This window comes from Hermetia illucens, chromosome 1 (genome assembly GCF_905115235.1).
Source record: "Hermetia illucens chromosome 1, iHerIll2.2.curated.20191125, whole genome shotgun sequence".
NCBI classification, from domain to species: domain Eukaryota; kingdom Metazoa; phylum Arthropoda; class Insecta; order Diptera; family Stratiomyidae; genus Hermetia; species Hermetia illucens.
Genome location: NC_051849.1, coordinates 107,090,090 through 107,112,432, shown reverse-complemented (window position 1 = coordinate 107,112,432; position 22,343 = coordinate 107,090,090). Strand labels below are relative to the sequence as shown.

Below are 22,343 nucleotides of genomic sequence, written 5' to 3'. Positions count from 1 at the left end.
TCCGGTTTCCTGACTTGTTTCCAATCTACTTTGGCCCTAAAAAATATTAATAAATTTCACGAAATCGCGTAGAAAAAAATTAAAACTTCATTCAAATGATATTAAAATTTCAAAAAGACCGTGTGCAATTTTCTTCTTCCAGAAGAAATAATGTTGATATTTCGACCCACACTGTACTACGTTTCTTTTAAACGGTTAAAAGGAATAAATGGAAAAAATTTAGCTGTTCCCCTTTGTACGATCCCCCTCCTCCTCCCAACAACAGGAAAAAAAGCAAAATTCATTCGGCAAGGCAACTTTAACCCAATATACCAAATTTTCTAATAACAGTAAAATTTCCTAAAGCTGTGAAGTATTATCATTCATAGCAATGTTATGCATTTTTGTGAAATTACCTAAAAAAATGACAATAAAATAGTATCAACCATGCTCGACTATTCGAAGTCTCAGCGATAGAACCAGAGCCTTACCCATTCAGGCAATTCATTCAGTAGTTGGTAATGTAACATCATCTCATGAGGTAAATTAAAATATTTATTTCTCCTGTCATCCATCTAAAAGCTAACTAATCCCTAGAACATCTAACATAGATAACAACTCATCGAGCTAGACTAACTAGTTTTTCAGATCTAGGACTACAAAGTAATCCCTGCTTGCTGTAAAAGGCAACTAAAAGAAATTCGTGGGTAGCAACCTGCGTATTTTGAAGTTCTGTTGCTACAGAAATGTCAAAAGCGTCTCGCATAGGGGCTTTGGCTATCAAAAAAGCGTTTTAATTGCTTTCTGGAATATGCTCATTGTCGGAGCATTGCAGACGAGTACTGCAGGGCGCGTATTCATAATCTATGTGTCGGTTTCTGATGGAATCTTGACTACGAGACTCCCTTTTAGACTAGAAAGCATCATGAATGTGCAGTGCTAAGCATCAACGGAGATTGTGAATAAAGGATCCATCATACCTTGTTCAAGTATACAATGGGGCGAATAGTCCGTTAACCGTGACTACAACGGTGGAAAGTTTGTAGGTTTCTGTGTTATCGGCGATATACTATTCAAGTACAAGGCTTGCCAAAAGTTCGGTTGGGTTTTAACTGACTGGCAACGAACATCTTATCAGTTAGACTGCATCGCATTAAGCAATATGATTTATGATGATGCTTTGTGCAGAGCAGTTAACATCGAAATCGAAATTGACCACAATTCGTATCGCTTACTTCCCCTTACATGTCGCTACCGCATCTACTTACAATAGCGTTAAGACTCAAACGCGTTTCCGTGATACGGCTATCATTCTGGTGAAGGAGACTGAAGCTTCTGCAAATAATATCCGCCCTTGAGGATGATATGCCGCAAAACCTTATTAAACTAGGTTCACTGTCTGTCACTCCCCCCATATGCAGTGCATTATATTGTTCTACATTAAACTTAATATAGTCATGTGGGATATCAGATGAAAGATCTCGATTAACACTTTTCGAAACAGGACTTAGTTTTAAATTTTTTTCAAAGGGGAAGAGTGCGGAGATGCAAGAAAGATCAGTTATTTTAAAGACAGAAGCAGCAGATTTTCAGAATGCAAAAGGTTGCACTGCTTTGGGCAACAGTTCTCGAAACGTAGTACAATGTATTCCTAACTGCTCTAACTGAAATTGCAAATCAGAGCAAGTTATTAAATAAAGCGTGTCAAATCGATTTTGAACATTCGTCAACACAATTATGTACATGTCTGCCAGCTGACAAATAGCAAACAAGGAAATCAACAATTGCGATATATTGAATATTTTTCGAAGAGTGAACAGTTTTCAATTTCCCACTATAAATCAGAAGCTCACATTAAAATATACATGTTAAAGGCGGGAGATGGGATCACAAACAAAAGCCTACTTGGTTTAGTTTCATGTCCAGCGTTAGTGTCCTATAGCCAACATTAAACTTTTCATCTCAAAAAGCCGCACTTTGCATTTTGCCATTTTAAAGGCTGGAAAGGGCTTAGTTTCGTGAAAATTAAGAGAAATCCGGACAGACTTTTCCCTTCGTTAGCAACTTCAAAATAGCACTAATCCAAGTACCCTCTTTATTATTTAGAAAAGAACTGTTACACAGAGCGAAAGTTCAACTTTTTCATCGGTTTTCAAAAACACAACATCAAAGTAGTAACTGCAAACGCAAGCAGACAAATGAGGACTAAGCTAGGTTCTATCAAAAGACAAATTAAAACAAGTCGGAATACCGGAAGCTTGCGCTTCGGATATAAAGATTTTGTATTCATCTTATGTGGGAAACTTTCTACAGGCATTTTTCCATTCGAATGCGAACCCAAAATATTCCTTCATATTTTTTTCAAACCATTATACAAGATACATGCGCGCACATAGACATAGATATTATGCTCACCCTAAACAAACAAACATTACCTAGTACAGAATACTGTATTATATATGCACGTAAATTGATCATGCACATATTTTCGATCTACTTCGCCCGCAAAAATACCGCTTCTTCTATGTACAAATAAATCTATCTGAATTAGGCACTACCCCAAAGCTTCATTTACATATACAATATAAATACATATATGTGCTTGGCTCGAGTAATTGATATTGATATATAAATGATTAAAAAACTAAAGCGAAATGACCCTTCCATTCATAAGGACTCACTTTGTTGTTTTACTGACGAATTGATATATTATGGTGACGTCATACACGTTTTAGAATGCACGAAATTCACACAAAATGTAAAAATTTAACCTTCTATAACTTTGCTAAAAATAATTGGAAGGAATTCAAACTCCCCAAAGTTACGCCTTATGTTATCTCTTATGCAAGTGCCAAAGCATGAACCTAAAGGAGGTTCCCAGCTAAATTTCTAAAATATGCTAATATACTACTACTATTTTGAGGCTTAAATCTCGTTTAGATACACCACTGTGATTTTTTCCAGATTGTTCGATTGAATAGGTTCTGAGAACGAGGCCTGTTATACTTTTTGAGCCTTAACTCTCCTACCTTTCACTCAATATCAAATATGGAATCAGTTTCGAAAAGTACTAATTGAGCCCTTTCATTTGATACCCGCATAGCTATTATATATTCTGTGAAAAAAAATTTCACCTTCCATTCACATTTATGGGGAGCCCCGCCCCTTAAACTTAACACAAACAACATGCTATATATAAAGGGAATAGCAGGCCACATGCCCTCACCAATTTTCGTGACAATCCATCCTGCCGTGTGTGAATAAATCGGGTGTGACACACAAAGAGACAAACAGACATCGACCCGATTCTAACAAGGAGGAGGAGGAGTGGAATTTATAAGGTCAGCTTTATAGAATGTGAAAAGGTGTATATTGGTCAAACTAAAAGGCTAGTGACTACAAGATTCAAGGAACACAAGGGAAAAAGCGACGACCCTCGAAACATTAAGTCAATGGTAGCAAGGCACATGGTGGAAGACGGACATACCGTAACGATGGATAATATAGACATTATAAAGCGGGTGTGAAAAACACACCTTTTGGACACAGCAGAAAGCATATGCATCATCAAAGAAGGGAGGCAGATAACCTTAAATCACGATGAAGGAAATTGCGCAACGAGCTTGGTAAAAAAGGTATGCAGCAGGTAATAAAAATAGAGGAAAAATGGAAAGAATGGGAAAAATGGAAAACAATTACATAATAATGTTACCGTATAAATAGGCGTAGTTTAAGACAGATCAATTAATTAGGTATTAGCACTGATGAAGGAGGCACGTGATCCCCGAAACAATTGTATGCTAAAGAAATACAAAATTTGCAGAATAAGGAAAAAAAACCAGTTCTTTTCCTAATTTATAATCACTGTAAAAAATAAAAACATGGGCACAAATTTCAACTTCAAAATAGCATTAATTTAAGGACCTGTTGCTCAGAGCAAAAGCTAAAAGTTTTCATCGGTTTTTAAAATTATTATTTTTTGTTTTTTTTTCAGCCAACAAATTACAAGGATTACTCATTCAAGGAAGGCGTCTGGAAGTTGCTGCGGTGTCTCATTGACCACTGGCATAAAACACATAAATTTTGTCGACCTCCTGAAGTGTGATTGAATCATCGAATTTCGTCGAAACTTATTCATATCTTGATGAATCAAATTAAAGTGCCGTCATTCGCAAACTGTCTGCAGGCGTGCCTGTATGATGGTGGCCAGATTTAAATTCAGACTAACATTGACTTCGTAGAAGGCCGCCTGATAAAAGCAAAGAAGTCATTTCCACCCTATATCCAAATCAGAGTCAGACTCGCTTCCGATTGCCATGCATCTAATCTCTAGATTGAGACGACAAGTTGATTTTAATGAAATTATGGTGTTCCTGCTGGCCATGTCCATGACTCATATTGTCACCGTGCCATTAGTCTACATTGGGAATGTTGAAGCCGTGTGGAAGTATCGGTGCTGTTTGCGATTCTCTAGATTGTGACCAGATTTATCGAAGGCAAGGAAAAAATTCATCTACTTTTCTGGGCCCAGGAAATGCCGTACGAATAGCTATATGGAGATAAGGAGTCGTTGAAACGAACATGCACTGTGACCATCACTTTCTATCTGACCACATCTTACAAAAGACCGCAACTTTTTTTACAAAATACCACAAACAGTAATAAATGTGTTAAGGAGGATTCTCTTTTATCTGTAGTCCCATCTTTGCCTCATTTCACCGCAAATTCTCTTGCAGAATAGAAACTAGATCTGCTCGCAAAGAATTTAAACTAATTCGTAAACTTTGGAAACTTCGAACTTTTCTGCTTGATATCGGTAGCAAATATGCAGAGGACTAAAATTCATTGATTTCACGACTTTCTCCATAAATGGACCAGATCATGTTCAATATCAAAAACCTTCTCAATGGATGACTGAACAGAATGCTTATTTTTCGCAACAAATAATCTTTCACTGTATGGTGTGGCTGGAGTCAAGACTGGCCCGGATTATTTTTTCCAAAATCGAGCTGGGCCTAAAGTTGCTGCCAGTGGAAACGTGGTAACTAACTTACCTCCTAACAGCGACAAAATAACACAAATATAATAATAATAATCCTTGGCGCGACAATCCAATTGGACATGGACCTTGAAGCATATTAGAGCACTGTATTCAAGACCTTACCAGTACAGTACACCGTAGGAGGCAGTGTGGTCAGCATTGCGCACGCCCGTGATTATCACTCATATTTGACTCAGATCACACCTGTCAGCGCAACTGAAGTCGAGGAGGCAATAACACGAATGAAATCAGGAAAAGCCACATGACCTGACGACATCGCATGTCAGCTCTGGCAAGCGAAGAGCTGGGACCCAACACTGTGGCTCAGCGACTTCTTTAATCGGGTTATTCAGGAAAGTAAAACACCATCTGACTGGCAAGAAAGTACCACTATTCCAATATTGAAAAAGGAAGGTAGTCCAACAGAATGTTCAAATTATCGCCCGATCCGGTTACTTTCCCATACCATGAAGATTTTTGACTGCAGAATTACTGACGCAATACACGCTGCGCGGTTACTTATGGAGAAAAACCGTGAGAAGCATCGCATCACATTTCTGGATCTAGAGAAAGCATTTGACCGTGTGCCACACGAACTCATCTGGTATACTTTACGACAACACTTAGTGCCAGAAGAACTCGTGCGCTAGGTTTAATTGCTCTACCAGGACCCGAAAAGTAAAGTTCGAGGTATGGCGGGTGTATCCTAGCCGCATCGTGTCTCTGTTCGTGTTCATCAAAGGAAGCGCCCTCTCATCACTCCTCTTTGTTCTTGATATGGACACCGTTACACGGGATATCCAACGTCCTGCGTCCTAACACTGCTTTATGCAGATGATGTTTTCCTAGGATCTGATAGAAAAAGTGACCTCGAGCAACTTGTCCAAAAATGGAATGATCGCCTCAAGAAACACGGTCTCAGATTGAACCTTGAACAAAACTGAATTTTGGACGACCGATCCCCATGAAACAGGCACAATCACTGTCAGCGGCAGTGATCTGCCCAGAACTGAGTGATTTAAATACCTCGGGTCAACGCTATTAGCCAATGGAAAACTGCGTTATGCAATTGCTTCACGCATTAACGCAACCTTGATGAAGTGGCATTCCATAACTGGTGTTCTTTATGATCGACGTATCAAAGAACATCTTAAATCCAAAATTTACCGCAATGTCAGTCCGTCATGGTTCTGAGTGTTTGCCAACTATAAAACACAATGAACGACGTCTCGCGGTAATGGGGACGAAGATGTTACGTTGGACTAGTGGCGTTACACGTTTTAATTGCATCCGAAATGAGGATATCCATGATCGTTACGGGGTTGCACCGATCGTGGAAAAGTTGCGAAAGAGGCGTCTTCGATGATATGGTCATGTAATTCGTGCTAACAAGAATTCAGTTGCTTGTTGTCTGCACATCGAAGTCGACGGTAAACGACCAAAAGGCAGGCCGAAACAACGGTGACTTGACACGCTGGATGGGGGTTTAAAAGCCTCAAGATTGCACTCAGATCAGGCATTCGATAGAGCCAAATGGCGAAATCGATCATGACGAGTCGACTCCGCTTGTGAACGGGAAAAAGGCTGAAGAAAAAGAAGAGATTCATTCACAGCTGAGACGATCGACACACCCAGTTATGATACAAATCCCTCTAATCACTGATCCATCCATCCGTCGTCCATGAAACTGAGTTATGCATATCGGTGTTCACTCAATCGCGTTCTAAGGTGAACACGCATCGGCCGCTTTGTAATAGTGGATCATCGCGCTTTATTAGAAAGTCATTGTCAATTCCACCTTCTAATCAACATGTTTAGGTATTTCTGGCCTGTACACTATCGTAGTTCTTCGATAGAAAATGAGTTCAAGAAATTCTTCATTAGTTTTTGCCTCAGATAAGTATTAACGAAGACTTGAAGCTTCCGAGCAACAATCGCAGTTATAAAGCTACTTCAATATAGTAGCACAGGAGGATTCAGAATACAACCTCCGAAATCCGCTTTGAACTTCAAGTTACACTGAGATTTTGCCCCGATCCAGCACTTTAAAGTTTGCATCATCATCTGTCGCTTGGAAAATAGCTATTAGTTTTTCTCCGGAATATACTTCCTGCGCCGTGTTTTCTCTAAGTCAATGAAAAATAAGTGAAACAACAATCGAAGTTCAGCACACTGTTCCACAATGATCCGTAAGGTGTTGATGTAGTCGCCGCAGCGTTTTCCTGATCAGTGAAATAATAAATTTCTTTTTCTCACCCCGCGCGCACGAGATTTACTGTAACACTCGAGGTAGGAGCGTCCTCTTGCAGCTGCAATAAGGGCCTTACATCCTTACGTTCGTTGATCCACTCCCAAAGTTCCGAAATGCGCTAGATCTCATGCTCCCCTTGGAGACGTATCCTACAACTTGGTGCAAGTTTATTCAATATTAGCCAAACTGTTGGTCTATCTGCTTGGTGGACTTCTGGTACAATCTCCCTTTGCGCACTTTTCCAAAAAATATACAACAATAATACAAATGTGGTTTTACCCAGCCAGTGAAGCACTTTGCATTTGTAAAGCTGCTTGTTGCAAGGGAATAATTTCTGTTTTTACCTTCAACAGGCTATTTGTCGTTCTCTTGATAGTTGCTAGTTTTCGCCTTAACACATAGTCCCTATACAATGCGGGCGGTGAAAACCTTGTGAAGACTATCATAGGCGAAATACTTAAACTACATGGGTCAAACCGCTAACTACTACCTTTAGTCCTAGATTTTGGCCATCAATTAATTGCTGAACACTTTCGACCTTATATCTGATTTATTCCTATCTTTAACTTAGTTCTCGAAGCGAATTCAGAACTATTGATTTGCACCCCTTTTTGATACTTCCAGTTCATGCAGATGATTTTCGAACTTGGCAACGCAGTGAAATCATGTCGTCTCCAAACACCGTTCTAACTTTTGAACCACCAATCAATAGTTGGCTGAATCTACATATTCAGCTTTAGCTTTATTCACCTGGGCTACAGGCCTGAAGCTCCAGCAAGGCAATAGGTGCTGCTATTCACCAAAAAGTGGGTAATTACTAGCAACCTTTTCTGTTCGAAACAATTGAATTCAGCTGGCCGCTTATCAAAGCAATATTTTTTTGGTTCTTTCTAAAGGAACTGCTCACGTTGTTTGCATATTCTCTTCTTAGAACTTAAATACCACACTTACATCAATCCGTTTTTTAGAGGAAATATTTGTAGCAATTTATGATCTAGCGCATCCAAGCGTTCAGCTTTTAAATGCACATCACAAGGGCATACTGCACTGCGATCAAATATTGAAACTTTGGCACTGGACCTATGAAGGCTGCTTCAATGGTTCATAATAATCCAGTCCTGGATAAGACTCCGATCTTTGACTTTACCTTCGAAAGGAACCGCCGCTAGATATTTTGGTGTTGATGCGTTCACTTCTCTGAGAAAACATTTCTCGTGGTTAAACACGCTTCAACTTTTAGAGGGGTAGGAACATTTGTCATTTTTAAGGTTTTGTTTGTAAAAAGTTTGTAAAACAAAACCTTACTAAAATCGGTTCAATGTCTGTCTGTCTGTCTATCTGTCCGTCTGTCTGTCTGTATGTCACAGATACTTTTCTCAGAAACGCCTATACCGATTGACACGAAATTTGGTCAGAAGGTGGGAACTGTGGACCTCCAGACATGCAGTGAGTAATATCCTCCTACGTTTAGATTTAGGGGGGTCCCCATACATGTAAAAGGGGGGTGTAAACATTTTTTTCACCAAATATAGTCATGTGGGGTATGAAATGAAAGCGATTAGCACTTTTCGAAGCCGGTCCTAGTTTTGAGATTTGTTAAAAAGGCGGGGAGTGGGAGGGGTGCAAAGTGATGATTTCTTTAACGGACCCATTCTCAGAAACTACCAAACCGAAAAATCTGAAAAAATCATGAAGCTGCCTCTATACGGTACCCAGGCCTCAAAATCCTCTCCATATCGATATCTGTTCAAATTAAGTTAATAATAGTATATTATCGTATTTTTAGGAGAATTGAGTAAAACCCCCCTTAAGTTTATGTCAGAGTTGGTAGTAGTATAAAATATAATATGAAGCATATTGAAACAAGTTTGATCAAAATCATACTATTAGTAACAAAGTTACAGTAGCTCAAAATTGCCTTACCGTGTAAATTTACAACCCGAAGTACTAAATGTGATATGCTAAATGCATATGCTTAACGGACTACGTACAAATGGTATAGTTCTACACTCAAATATACTCACACAAGAAACAAACAAAACCTCATATATGCAAAAGAGGGGTGCAATTTTTTTTTCATCAAATATAGTCATGCGGGGTATCAAATTAAAGGTCTCAGTTAGTACTTTCCGAAGCCGGTCTTAGTTTTGACATTCGTTGAAAAAGTGGGGAGAGCGGAGGGTTGAAAGTGATCATTTTTTTAACGAACCCATTCTCAGAAACTACTGAACGGAAAAATCTGAAAAAAAATCAAAGGGCTGCCACTATATGGTGTCTACGCTCCGAAATACCCTCGATACCGATGCCTATTCAAATAAAGTTAATAATAGTACATTACTATAATTTTTATTAATTGACCTTATGTTCACCCTAGAATCACACATTGCAGCAATGTAGGCTACAGTATAAAGCATGACCCTGCCAAATTTGGTGAAAAACGCACCGTTACTAACAAAGTTATGCTAGGTCAAAACTGTCGCTTCTCTGCAAATTCAAGGCTATGAATTTCAATATCACATGAAAGTGGAAATTTTCACATAATATATGCATATTTTACGTGCTACATGCTAACGGGCCAAATGCACATTCAAATCTCTTTATAAAAGAAATACACAAAACCTTTCGTACCTGAAGCGTCTAGCTTCCGGTTTCCCGACTTGTTCAGCAATGTCTTAGCCAACAAAAGAAATAATCTTGCTAATCCGTTTAATTTTCTTTGCTCATTTTTAGTCAACACTTAGCTACTAAAGATACTCGTAAGAAAGTGATCACAATACTAGATCTCTCACAAGATATCGCGTTTTGTGTGACAATGTCATGTTGCCGATTGTCGCAACAACCTTTCTCTGGTCGCCGCAATAAATCGCTTTCTCTTTTCCAAAGAGAAATAAAATAAAATTTCACCATGGTAGGATTAGCATCCTGAAGCCAAATAAACCTTTGGGTGATCCTTCGTCTTATAGATTTATATTCCTGCTAAACGGCATCGGCAAACTTTTCGAACGGGTGATCTTCAGTAGGCGTGTATCAATCACAGAAAAGGAGGGTGGTCTCTCATATAGGCAGTTCGGATTTCAAAACGCAAGATCTACTGTCAATGCTATCAGCACGGTGACGGAAATTGCGGAAAAAGCAATGGAGGCCAATCAATCTTGCGTGGTAGTTACTCTCGACGTGAAGAATGCCTTTAATACGGCAAAATGGAGCAAAATAATTGCGGCTCTAGCCAAATTGGGCGCTCCTAAATAGCTGGTGCACATAGTCATGGAATTTCTCCGGGAGAAGATATTGTGTTACGATTCGGACGATGGACCTAACACGTATACAACAACCTGCGGGGTTCCCAAAGGATCAGTCCTCAGTCCTCTCTTGTGGATGATAATGTATGACAGAATTTTAAAGTTGCAACTACCCAAAGGAGTAACAATCATTGGCTTCGCAGACGATTTCGGATATCGTGGCACAAGATATTGAAGATCGAGGTACTCACAACTTACAAACGAGCAAACGAGGAGCTGGTCTGACACTCGCGGAGCATAAAACCGATAAACTTGATTACCAAGTGAAGGAAGCAGACGTCGATAAAGATCAGGATTGGTGAACACATCATACAGTCGCAGCCAACGCTTAAATATACTAGGAGTCATGGTTGACCAACGACTGAAATTCAAGTCCCAGCTTCAAAATTTAGCAACCAAGGCTTCCGGAGCGGCTACATTGTTGGCAAGAATGTTACCAAATATAGGTGGTCCTAGGCAGAGCCGTCGGCTCCTGATCTCGAGTGTTGTTAGCTCCATCTTGCTTTATGCAGCTCCAGTTTGGGCACAGTCTTTGAAGGTGGAAGCAAACAGAAGAAAAATCGCAGCCCCATACCGATTGGGTGCATTCCGAACGTCATGCGTTTGCCGCACAACTTCAGATGAAGAAGCTTGTGTGATAGCAGGCATGATCCCCATCGACATCTTGGCGAACGAGGATCACACCTCTATTACCCAACATATGCAATCGTCGAGTCCTATACCAATCATCGGCAATTGGCATGAAGTGAATCTATTTTGGAATGGCAAAAAAGATGGGATGCTTCACCTAAAGGACGCTGGACAGACAGGATTATTCCAGGTGTCTCTAAATGGATGAAGCGAAGGCACGGTGAGGTTAGTTACCACCTAACTCAATTCCTAAGCGGACACGGGGGTACCGTGTATACTTTTTTCACTTCGGGCGTGACGACTCCCCGTATTGCTCGGCATGCGTGATGATTCCGGAAGATGCGGAGCATGTTGTTTTTGACTGCCCGCGGTTCGCTGCACACAGAGCGGAGGCGGAAATTGACACCGAGGCACGGTTGACACCCGAGAATATCGCGGATTACATGCTAGCCTCTGAAACATCTTGGAGGGCGGTGGAAAAATGAATGAAGACGATCCACAATCTGCTGAGGAAGAAGGAGCTTCGGAGGAAAGCTACAAATAACGTCAGAAGCCGCAGTTCATAACTGATCCTACCCCGCCATGTAATACCCAAATGGCAGTCCCGCGGGGTAAGCGAAGGAGAAGGTGGTTTTCGTGAGCGAAAGTCTCATATAACTGTATGGCAGGAGCCAGCGGTAGGTTTTGAACCTTTCCACCTTCCAACGTATAAAACAAAAAATATATAAGCAGAAAAGGGAAAAAGAGGGAGAGAATAGGTTTTGCACATATATTTATTTAGCAGGGTATAGCTCACTGGGCTTTAGTTTTACGTTATCACCTTTAGCTGGCTACTTAGCCTCAAAAGTGTTTACCGCAAATGGACCAAGCAAGCAAGAAAGCCCGTCTTTGATTTCTCCCAGGCGGGCAAGATCCTAGACAGGAGCCAGGTTGGAGCATGTCAAAGTAGATTAGGTAGGAGAGTGGAATGAACCGTCCTTAGATTCCAAACGTAGAAGGATGACAACCTCAGCTCTTAGGTTGGTAGTCACCTCCCATGAAAACAAGTCGCAATGAATCACATTTTTTGAATTTTGAACATTTTAACTGTACACTCAAAACAATCCAGCAGCCCAAACTTCCTCCACAGCAGCAATCGCTTCATTTCGCCTAAAAACAGCAACCGCCTAAACAAGTTTATTTTCAAATTTGGTTTGTGTCCATGTATTGGGGTTGTTTGTAACTTTATCCGCGAACCCTATCAGATTAAATATTCGAAATTTTGCCTTTTTACTCGATGACTACTTGTAGTGTTAGAATTATAAGTAAAAAGGAAAATAAAAATCGAATTTTTAATTTTAGTTGATAGCACTTCACTTAAATGCTCACTATAAGTATCTGTCCCCAAACGAAAAATATCTACCGCGGGAATCAGAGACATCCAACAATGATCAAGATGATTATGATCACTTTTAGATGGGTTCATAATTGAAAATTATAGACCTGGTGGGTAATTCATTTTAGGATTTTGCAAGGACCTTTATATGGAAGCTCAAGAGGCTTCTTGGTTCGGTCCGAATGAAACCCTGAAAGCATGTCCAAAAAATTTTATACACAAAAAGCTTAGCTTTATCTTAAACAACTCTTGTAGCAGACGCTTTCTATTCGCTGCGTGGATAAAGAGTATTGCATCTAAAGGTGCGTCCTGGTGACCAAAGAATTCGCTTGATATGCCTCCGACTATTTCGTAAATAAGTTCAAATGGAGCCATTCATGCGTGACTTGACACTTAATCGTACCTGCACCATACTTCTACCATGTCATTCAAAGCGAGGTGGTATCTCACCAATTACGTGTTCGTTCTTCATCAATTTATCTTTTCGAGGTTTTCAGCAGGCCAATTCTATTAATGAGCTTATGCTGGGTTATTTTCTTGGCGATTTACCTTGCATCCTGGCAGATAGTACCAAATGATTTTACTGCGAATTATGGGAGCAGCGTGACCGAAGTGGTTACAAGGTGGTATTTGCTCCCTTATATTAATTCGAAAATACATCATGTGTATGAATTATAACGAACATAAAACCGCCTTGTAAAATGTTAGGCCTAAGCTGGCCGAGGCTAAATTAAAATTTGGTTTAAGAATCGAGGGATTCCTAAGTCCGCCATTCACTTAATGGCAGACCGGACCGTGCGGTTTTATATTTATTATAATTCATACCGCCATGCTATTAACATAGTATGCTGGTCCCAAGCCCAGGTAAAGGAGGAGGGTTTGAGGCAACGTATCTGTAAGCGGGTAAGCGGTACATCAACCGAGATACTTGGCTTTGGAATGATGATGTTGAAATGAAGGTCCGTAAAAAGAAACGCCTCTACCACAAATTTCTCGACGATAAAACGCCTGCTAATTGGCAAATTTATAAGAATGCCAACCGGGATGCAAAGAAAGCGGTCGCTGTCACCCGAGCGAACTATTTCAAAAATCTTTACGATAAACTGGACACTCGGGATGGCGAGAGAGATCTGTATCGACTTGCTAAAAGCCGTGATGAACGCACACAGGATATCGAACACTTCTGTTGTGTTAATGACAAGAACGGTACTTTGCTTACCGACCGTCGAGCCGCAACGGATAGATGGCGAGAATACTTCGAGCAGATTTCAACTGAAGAATTTGCTCATCCTCCACTTCCACAATCATTGCCGACATTTGGAGCAGTTCCACCAGTCAGCGCAACTGAAGTCGAGGAGGCAATAAAACAAATGAAATCGGGGAAAGCAACAGGACCTGACGACATCGCATCTGAGCTCTGGAAAGCGAAGAGCTGGGACCCAACACTGTGGCTCAGTGAATTCTTTAACCGGGTTATTCAGGAAGGAAGAACACCATCTGACTGGCAAGAAAGTACCACTGTTCCAATATGGAAAAAGAAAGGTAGCCCAGCAGAATGTTCAAATTACCGTCCGATCCGGTTACTTTCCCATACCATGAAGATTTTTGAACGCATTCTTGACAACCGTATTCACGAAATCGTTGAAATAACCGTGAATCAAGCCGGATTTGTCAAGAACTGCGGAACTACTGACGCAATACACGCTGCGCGGTTACTCATGGAGAAACACCGTGAGAAGCATCGCCCTCTTTACATTGCCTTTCTGGATCTTGAGAAAGCGTTTGACCGTGTACCACACGAACTCATCTGGTATGCTTTAGGACAACACTTCGTGCCAGAAGAACTCGTGCGCTGGGTTCAATTGCTCTACCACGATCCGAAAAGTAAAGTTCGAAGTATGGCGGGTGTATCAAAACCGCTTCGTGTCTCTCTTGGAGTTCATCAAGGAAGTGCCCTCTCACCACTCCTCTTTGTCCTTGTTATGGACACCGTCACACGGGATATCCAACGTCCAGCGCCCTACACACTGCTTTATGCAGATGATGTTTTCCTAGCATCTGATAGCAAAAATGATCTCGAGCAACTTGTTCAAAAATGGAATGATCGCCTCATGCAACACGGTCTCAGATTGAATTTAAACAAAACTGAATTTTTGATGACCGATCCCCATGAAACAGGCACAATCACTGTCAGCGGCAGTGATCTGCCCAGAACTGAGTGATTTAAATACCTCGGGTCAACGCTATCAGCCAATGGAGACCTGCGTTATGAAATTGCTTCACGCATTAACGCAACCTGGATGAAGTGGCGTTCCACAACTGGTGTCCTTTGTGATGGACGTATCACCGAACGTCTCAAATCTAAAATTTACCGCAATGTCGTCCGTCCAGTCGCTCTCTATGGTTCTGAGTGTTGGCCGACCATAAAAGACAATGAACGGCGTCTTGCGGTAATGGAGACGAAGATGCTACGTTGGACTAGTGGCGTCACACGTTTAGATCACATCCGAAATGAGGATATCCGCGATCGTTATGGGGTTGCACCGATCGTGGAAAAGTTGCGAGAGAGGCGTCTTCGATGGTATGATCACGCAATTCGTGCAAACGAGAATTCACTTGCAAAGATTGGTCTGAACATCGAAGTCAATGATAAACGACCAAAAGGCAGACCTAAGCAACGGTGGCTTGATACGCTGGACGGGGATTTGAAAGCCTCGAGATTGCACCCAGATCAGGCATTCGATAGAGCCAAATGGCGAAGCCGATCACGACGAGCCGACCCCGCTTGTGAACGGGACAAAGGCTGAAGAAAAAGAAGACATGACATGTTTTTGAATTAAGGGAGCAAATACCACCTTGTAACCACTTCCGTCACGCTGCTCCCAGGGCAGAGGTCAGACAGTGTCTGATGAGTTGCCTCTGCGCTGGACAAAACCGCAAGTGATAAAAATTTTGGAACTTGGTTGCTTGCCCAAAGATGAGAGTTCCGTGGACCATAACCGTGAAATCATGTTGCTTTCTAACTGGTCCAATCCGCCATTAAGTTAATGGATTTAGGAATCTCTCGATTCTTAAATAAAATTTTGCAATCAGTGTACTGTGGCAAAGAATTAAATCGGAGCAAAGGCTGATCAGAGGGTGGATGGATGGCATTTTAAGAAGGGAATGCACTATTTCAGAGTGGTCGAGGCATGGTGCAGAACAGAAGATAGAAGAGGAGTATAGGCTTCACGGGAAGACCTGAAGAGTATTCTTAGAAGCGGGTACGATGGCACATAGGCATGGTGCACGAATAACACTCCATTTAGGAGATATTAGTTACACTATATATTTAGTTCTGCATTTGAATTGCAAATTATTTTTACTAAAAGGGGACACAAATATTTTTGTTACATTGTCAATTTGTAAAAGCGTTTTTTCTTGGTGTTACACATAAATCTTCGTTCAAAGATATTAAGTAAAATTATGGATTCCTATCCAACCTACTATGAATACTTTTCACATTCCCGTCGCAATTCAATAGGAAGGAAGAGCCGCGACGAATAATACCTATACTACTACATTAGAAGGAGTTGGTCTGAAAGTATGATTCGTAATTAAATAGACGCCCAATACCAGTAGACTCAGCTGTGAATGAGTACTGGTTCAAAGCAGGGTAATAATCACGAGCGAGGGTAATGCTACCACATTGCCTCCTAAAGGTACTGTACTGTTTTAAAAGAAGTGCTTTAATACAGTTTAAGTCCCTAATCCGATTGGATTCTCGCGCCAACGATTATTATTATTGTTGTTGATGGTAAAAGTTGCCCTCGCACATTGGTCACGCTGCTCCCAGGGCAGAGGTGAGGCAGTGTCTAACGATTTGCCTCTGCCCTGGTAAGAAACCGTAAAGCCGTCATCGCTTGACATTTCTGTGAAGTTTGGGTGCAAGCCCTAAGCGAGGGGTCCGTGGACCAGGAAAGAGGGAGTAAGTTGCTCCCCATTTGGTCCGGTCCTGCATTAAGTTGATGTGGACTTAGGACCCCATCATTCCCAAAATATTTTCAAGATACATATTTGGATCTTTGTAGCTTGTGGCAAAAGTATCGATTATCATATTCTTGCAAAGCAAACCCTCAGTCCTCCGCACATATATCACCCCTGACACTTACGAATGTTTAAAGCAATTTACTTTTACTGCCATCAACAACTTTGGCGCGTGCTAAATGGCTAGGAAAAGACAGACGTATTACACACAGATCATTCCAAAAATCGTGTAGGTGGGCATAAATAAAATCATTTAAGGCGACAACAACGTCGCTGATGGAAGCTTTTCCATGGAATTTTTTAAACAAATGCGCTCGAATCAGCAGTGGTATTATTTCAAACATGGCTTTCGCACTGGCAGTGATTTCAGTGATTTGGCCTTTTGGATTATAATGTTGACAAAACTGATTACTTAAATATTTACAAATTAGATTTGAGCATGGGTAATAGTCAGTAACCGTGAAGTTTCTTTGAATCTAATGTCGTAAAATGGACATAAACAAATACGCAAATTATGAATGTTTACTGAAATGTTTTCCCATTAATTCACTCCTCTTAAAAAGACTTTGATTGAAATCGAACGGCTCGAATTATTTAAAATTTGCGATGGGCTTTTCGCAAGTGAGCGTTGGACAATAAATAGTAAAAAAACTGCGAAAATTGCCTCGCCAATTTGTTGTTTGATAACATTCACTTAAGCTTTCGCTGTAGAAATAAAGTGAACATAATTTCGCGGCTTATGCCACCAAAATCATCTGTTTAACCTTCATAAACCAGTTTATTGAAAATTAGTTAAGAAATTAGATTAATATATTATGATTAAGACATACTTAAAAAGACCACAAATTCAAATTAAGCAACCACTTGAAATCAAGCAACTTACCGTCGGCTCAGTTCTCTCTCTGGACAGTATGGGCATAACTCCATAAATCAGGAATATAAATATCAGTCCACAGCTCCGGATAATCATTTTTCCGTGTTCGATTCTATTTCAATTCCGCTTTTATATGTAGTAACTGAGTAAAGACTTCTAAGCTTAAGATTATATCAAAAATTTTCCATTTAGTTAGTCACCTTTGCACATATTTCAAATTTTATAGCCGCGCGTCAAGAAAGTAACCGACACATCTTGGAGAAACAAGAAATGGAACGGAACACACTGGATCGGGCTGAAAAAAAGAAAGAACGTAAACAAGAAGTTAAAGACGTGGGTATTCATGAAAACAGAATGTACGTAATAAAGACAAGATAACAAGTTACAAGTTAACAATTCTACTAGATTGGACATGCAGTGCCCTCCTTTGGGCAATCTAAAATTATATAGAAACGACTCATCGAAGGGTATTTGGTTACCCCCGTAGTCGCAAAAGTAATAGCTAAAATAATCCCGGAATATATCGAAGGACAGCTCGAAAGCTTGATCGGCAGGGAGCAGGTTGGTTTTTGCTCTGAATCGGCGGAATCCTCCTGTATGAACAATAACAATTACCACAGCAACAACAGAGTTCAAAAGGGAATTCGGCAAGATTGGATCTTGTCGCCGATACTGTAGTGACCGCGGCTGCGTGGCGGGAGCGGAATCTCATTCGGCTCTTTCTTAATTAATTTGCTGAAACAATGCATTTAATAGTGTGCAATTGCCTTAATGTTCGCCGCAGATTGCACATTATTGAATGCATTCGAGCGAATTGATCTTGACAAGAGGCGAATGATTTGCCGCATCCGCAGGCGCATGCGCATGTTGCCGCAACATTGCCTAGCGAGTGAGAAAGGCTATGTAGCGGGAATAGAAGCGGTGCACGAACAAAGAACGCGGATGTGTTGCTTGGTGAAGAAGCGCTGCGGAGAGAAACAACGAGGAGTTTGGCTGAGTGAGGAGAAGGTTGCTAGAAGTTCATTATGGTCATGAACATTCCTGAGATTAATTTATAATGTGGATTGGAAAGCGTTGCGCGGAAAAATAACCGGGGGTTGGATTTTTGGGGGAGTGGAGAGGACAAAGAAGTTTTTGGGATCGAAGGAAGGAAATAGGAAGTTTTGGGATCGAAGACAAAGGAAGTGACGTTTTGCAGAAGAAAGGGTTGAACGCCGGCTTCAAAGAGTGCATGAAGATTCGTGAGCGTAGTGGAGTGATTTGCCAGTTGCGTTGTGATTCCGCAAGATACTTAAAACTTCACCTCGCCTACTTATAGCGGAACCGCCAGAAGGTTTGTGGGTATAACTGGTTCGATACGTTATTTTATGGATGAGCGGAACTTTCGCTGAGTGAATTCAGTGATTTTGGAAATGTTTGACGGGGTCCATTCCAGAACTACTGTCCTCCCCAGTCATTTCAGTTCCCTGTACTGAGGCTTGAAATTTTGATATCTGGATGAATATTCAGTAAAAGTGTTTCGTGTACTTCCTGGCGTCAGGACGACTTCAGTGTGTGTGAATAAGAACATAATGTAGAAAGGCGTCCAAGCAATTACTTAAAAAAATAGAGAGTAAGCAACTTTGAACAAAGTAAACCAGCATCAATCCGAGCTCGGAGTGACACCTGGGTAAGTCATTGTTTTTTATTTTCTTTTTTTTTTATGATTCTATTTCTTTAAATTTTAAATTTTGTTTATTTTTATTTTCATTTTTTTTTTGTAATAATTTTTGTAATAATTAATGAATGCTTGAACAAAGAACAATGGTGATTGACTAATCTAATCGTAGTTTGAGGACTTCCTCCCTTTCGTTCCTCCTTACTCCCGCGGAATTTCTATAAAGGGACATCCTCAGAGTGAATAACTGACCTGAGGATGTCGAGGAAGGGTGGGAACCTCAGAGGCCGCGCCTCTGAGGCGGAAGAGAGAGCAATTGAGACGGTGATCCGTCGTAGATCTTCCCTTCCTTGATCGCGGCACTCGGGTCCGGAGACTTACGGATCCACGCGCGAGTTATGTCCCCATAACAACCATTAAAATCCTACATTTACATACAATCTATATTTTCACCTTAAGTAAACATAAATTTATTCCAAATTGCACTTTTCACAAATTTGTAATAAAATACATTTTTCCGGCAAGTTCATTGTATCAGATATCTTTCTAGCACATGCCGGATGTGCATTTTCGAAGTAAGCATATCATATTAAGCAAATCAAATGTATAAAAGTCAGAAATAGAAATTAACAAAGAGAGTTGTAATCGGGATTTTGGCAGGAACGCTGCCCGAATAAATTATTAAAATTTAAAACTTTTGTTTTTTTTAAGAAGGGTTAGTGTATAACCCATAACTCGCGCGGTCGAGCCGGTTTTTTTTTCTCTTTTCTATTTTCCAACGTTAGCTCGCGTTCTGTTTGTCCTTCGATAGGCCGTCGCGAAATTCGTTGTAATGTAAATTTGTTTAGATTTTTGGGAGAGCTCTGCCCTCTAGGTCGTTATCGGCCACTCAGGATGATCGACCTGATCACCTATTTCCACTATTATCATTACAATACTTTTCCTTCATATTGCCATGCCAGAACAATATACGATGACATCTTTCTTTGAAATTCTCGATTAAGCCCGCGCGAATCCTTGTTTGCCGAGAATTCAATAAAAACAAATCTTGGGTGGTCTTCTGTTACTCAATCTTAAAATCTCCTTGCCTTTCACAAACTAATTATCATAATTTACCTGAACTTTAATACTGTATGTTTCAATCCTTTATCTGTTGGCTTGCATATCACTACACCCCACACAATGTTATAGTCTACTACCTAAACAATTTTCTCTTCAAGATTGGCATTCCGGAGTAACAGGTAGCTGATATCGTGGCGACATGCATATGTATAATTGTGAAAATTTATTCATGCCTGAAGCATAATATTTTGTCAACGATACTTTCCGCTCCCGTTATTGGTGACGTAGCGTTATTAAATGGAAGACTACCTTACAAACACCGATTAGGATGATGACACCTCTTTGATGAACTTTGGCCAAATGGCTCCGGACGTAGAAAGCGGACAGAGTCGGGCTAAAGATAAATATGTATCAACAAAATCAAGATTCTCAATCTGAGTGGTCATCGAAGTATTTGCAGAAAGGCGTCGAATCTAGGTTGCGGAGCGTAATGCCATACCAGCAAGGACTGTGGAGCTGGCCCAAATTGGTTGCTGTACAAAGGAAAAGAGGGAGTGAACCATCAGCACATTGAAGTAGCAACATGTGCCCCGCATATAGAAGAGCCCTCACCACAAATCTCAGATAAGGTTGATACAAATCAACCTCTACCACTCCCGCGAGGCGCGAGTATGGGCAGATGCTGTGCGCTCTGCTCTGCTACTGCTTTGTTTCCCACCATGAAAATAACGGAACGCAAACGGTTGTCCAACTTAACGAAGGCATAATACCTCTAGTAACTGCGGAGAAGTTGCGGGAAATATGCGGTAGGATCGGCGACTACAAAGCCCCAGGTTTGGATGGCATCCCTAACAGAGCTTTGAAGCTGCCAGGGAAGTCTAAGTGCAACCAAAGAATACATAGTCCCAACGGGGGTTGCGGAATATCATGTATAATGGGGTGCTTGCTCGTGTAAAATGGCTTCCTTGCTCTTCCTGCGCCGGTGGAGACTAAGATTGTCGGCTCTCCGGATGATCTAGCTTTAGCTGTTACAGCAAAGCACCCAGAGGATGTGGAACCGTACAAGATGGAAACAGTGAAAGTGCTAATATCCAGGCAAGGAAGAGCTGAACTGATCTTGGCAGACGAGAAAACAGAAGCGGCCTTAAGGAGCAGAACTAGTATGAAATTGTCAGAAAATCGAGTTTCTTATTATACATTTTTGATAGGTTATACCTTTAAGAATCACATATACAATTTTCAAGATTGTATATCAAATATTTTTTCCAGTTACAGCCTTCTAAGAGTAGCTGTTTGCCAGTTATAAGTGTGCGGTGCATGAGGGGCCGTCCCTAACGTATTGTCCGGGTTAGGAGGTGTCGTAAATAATTACGTGGAATTTTTTTAATTTCATCTTTAATCGCACTTTTCTCAAAGTAACCCTTTTCGAATTTAATGCAACATATTAGCTTAGCATATTTGGTATACATTTCTCCATAAAATGATCCTCCAGTTTTTTATGGTTTTTTACATGTACTGTGAAAGCCATAAACACTGTAGCGAAGCAATACAAGCAATACAAGCAATACATGCAAAAGGAGTATGTAACTTCATTAAATATAGTCATGTGGGGTATCAAATGAAAGGTCTCGGTTAGTACTTTCCGAACCTGGTTTTAGTTTTGACATTTGCTGGAGAGGTGGGAGTGCGGGGGGTCGGGACTATGAATGTCAATATCACTTGAAAGTGGATACTCTCACATATGATATGCATATATACGTGCTACGTACTAATGGGACAAATGCACACTGAAAAGTCTTTATATAAGAAATACACAAAACCTTCCATACCTAAAGCGTCCAGCTTCCGTTACCCGACTTGTTTTTTTTTTCAAATTTCCAAAAACTACCTTTATTGGACAAACACACTACTTGCGCCCGCTAATAACGAACTGTAGAAAACAGAGCATTGAGAAGTCGGTGGATATACGGCCGTTTCACAGCCGGCTAGTATGCAGCGGACGCCCCAACGAGGCTGTTACCGTCGAAAATCCAAAAAGTCCACAAAGTAATTTTGGATAACCGCAAACTGAAGTTGATCGAGATAATTGAGGCTCTAAAGATATCAAAGGAAATGTGTTGGACATATTGTGCATGAATCTTTGGATATG

The 22,343-nt window shown here is 40.7% G+C and overlaps 1 protein-coding gene across 1 annotated transcript in view; it reads right to left on the bottom strand.

The window, feature by feature from the left end:
• Positions 1-22,343, bottom strand: part of LOC119657786 (SPARC-related modular calcium-binding protein 1) — a 195,563-nt gene that overhangs the window by 137,977 nt on the left and 35,243 nt on the right. The window contains 2 exon segments of the mRNA XM_038064907.1: positions 17,485-17,617; positions 17,676-17,770. Coding sequence (XP_037920835.1) covers positions 17,485-17,528 — 44 coding nt within the window. The 5' untranslated portion in view covers positions 17,529-17,617; positions 17,676-17,770.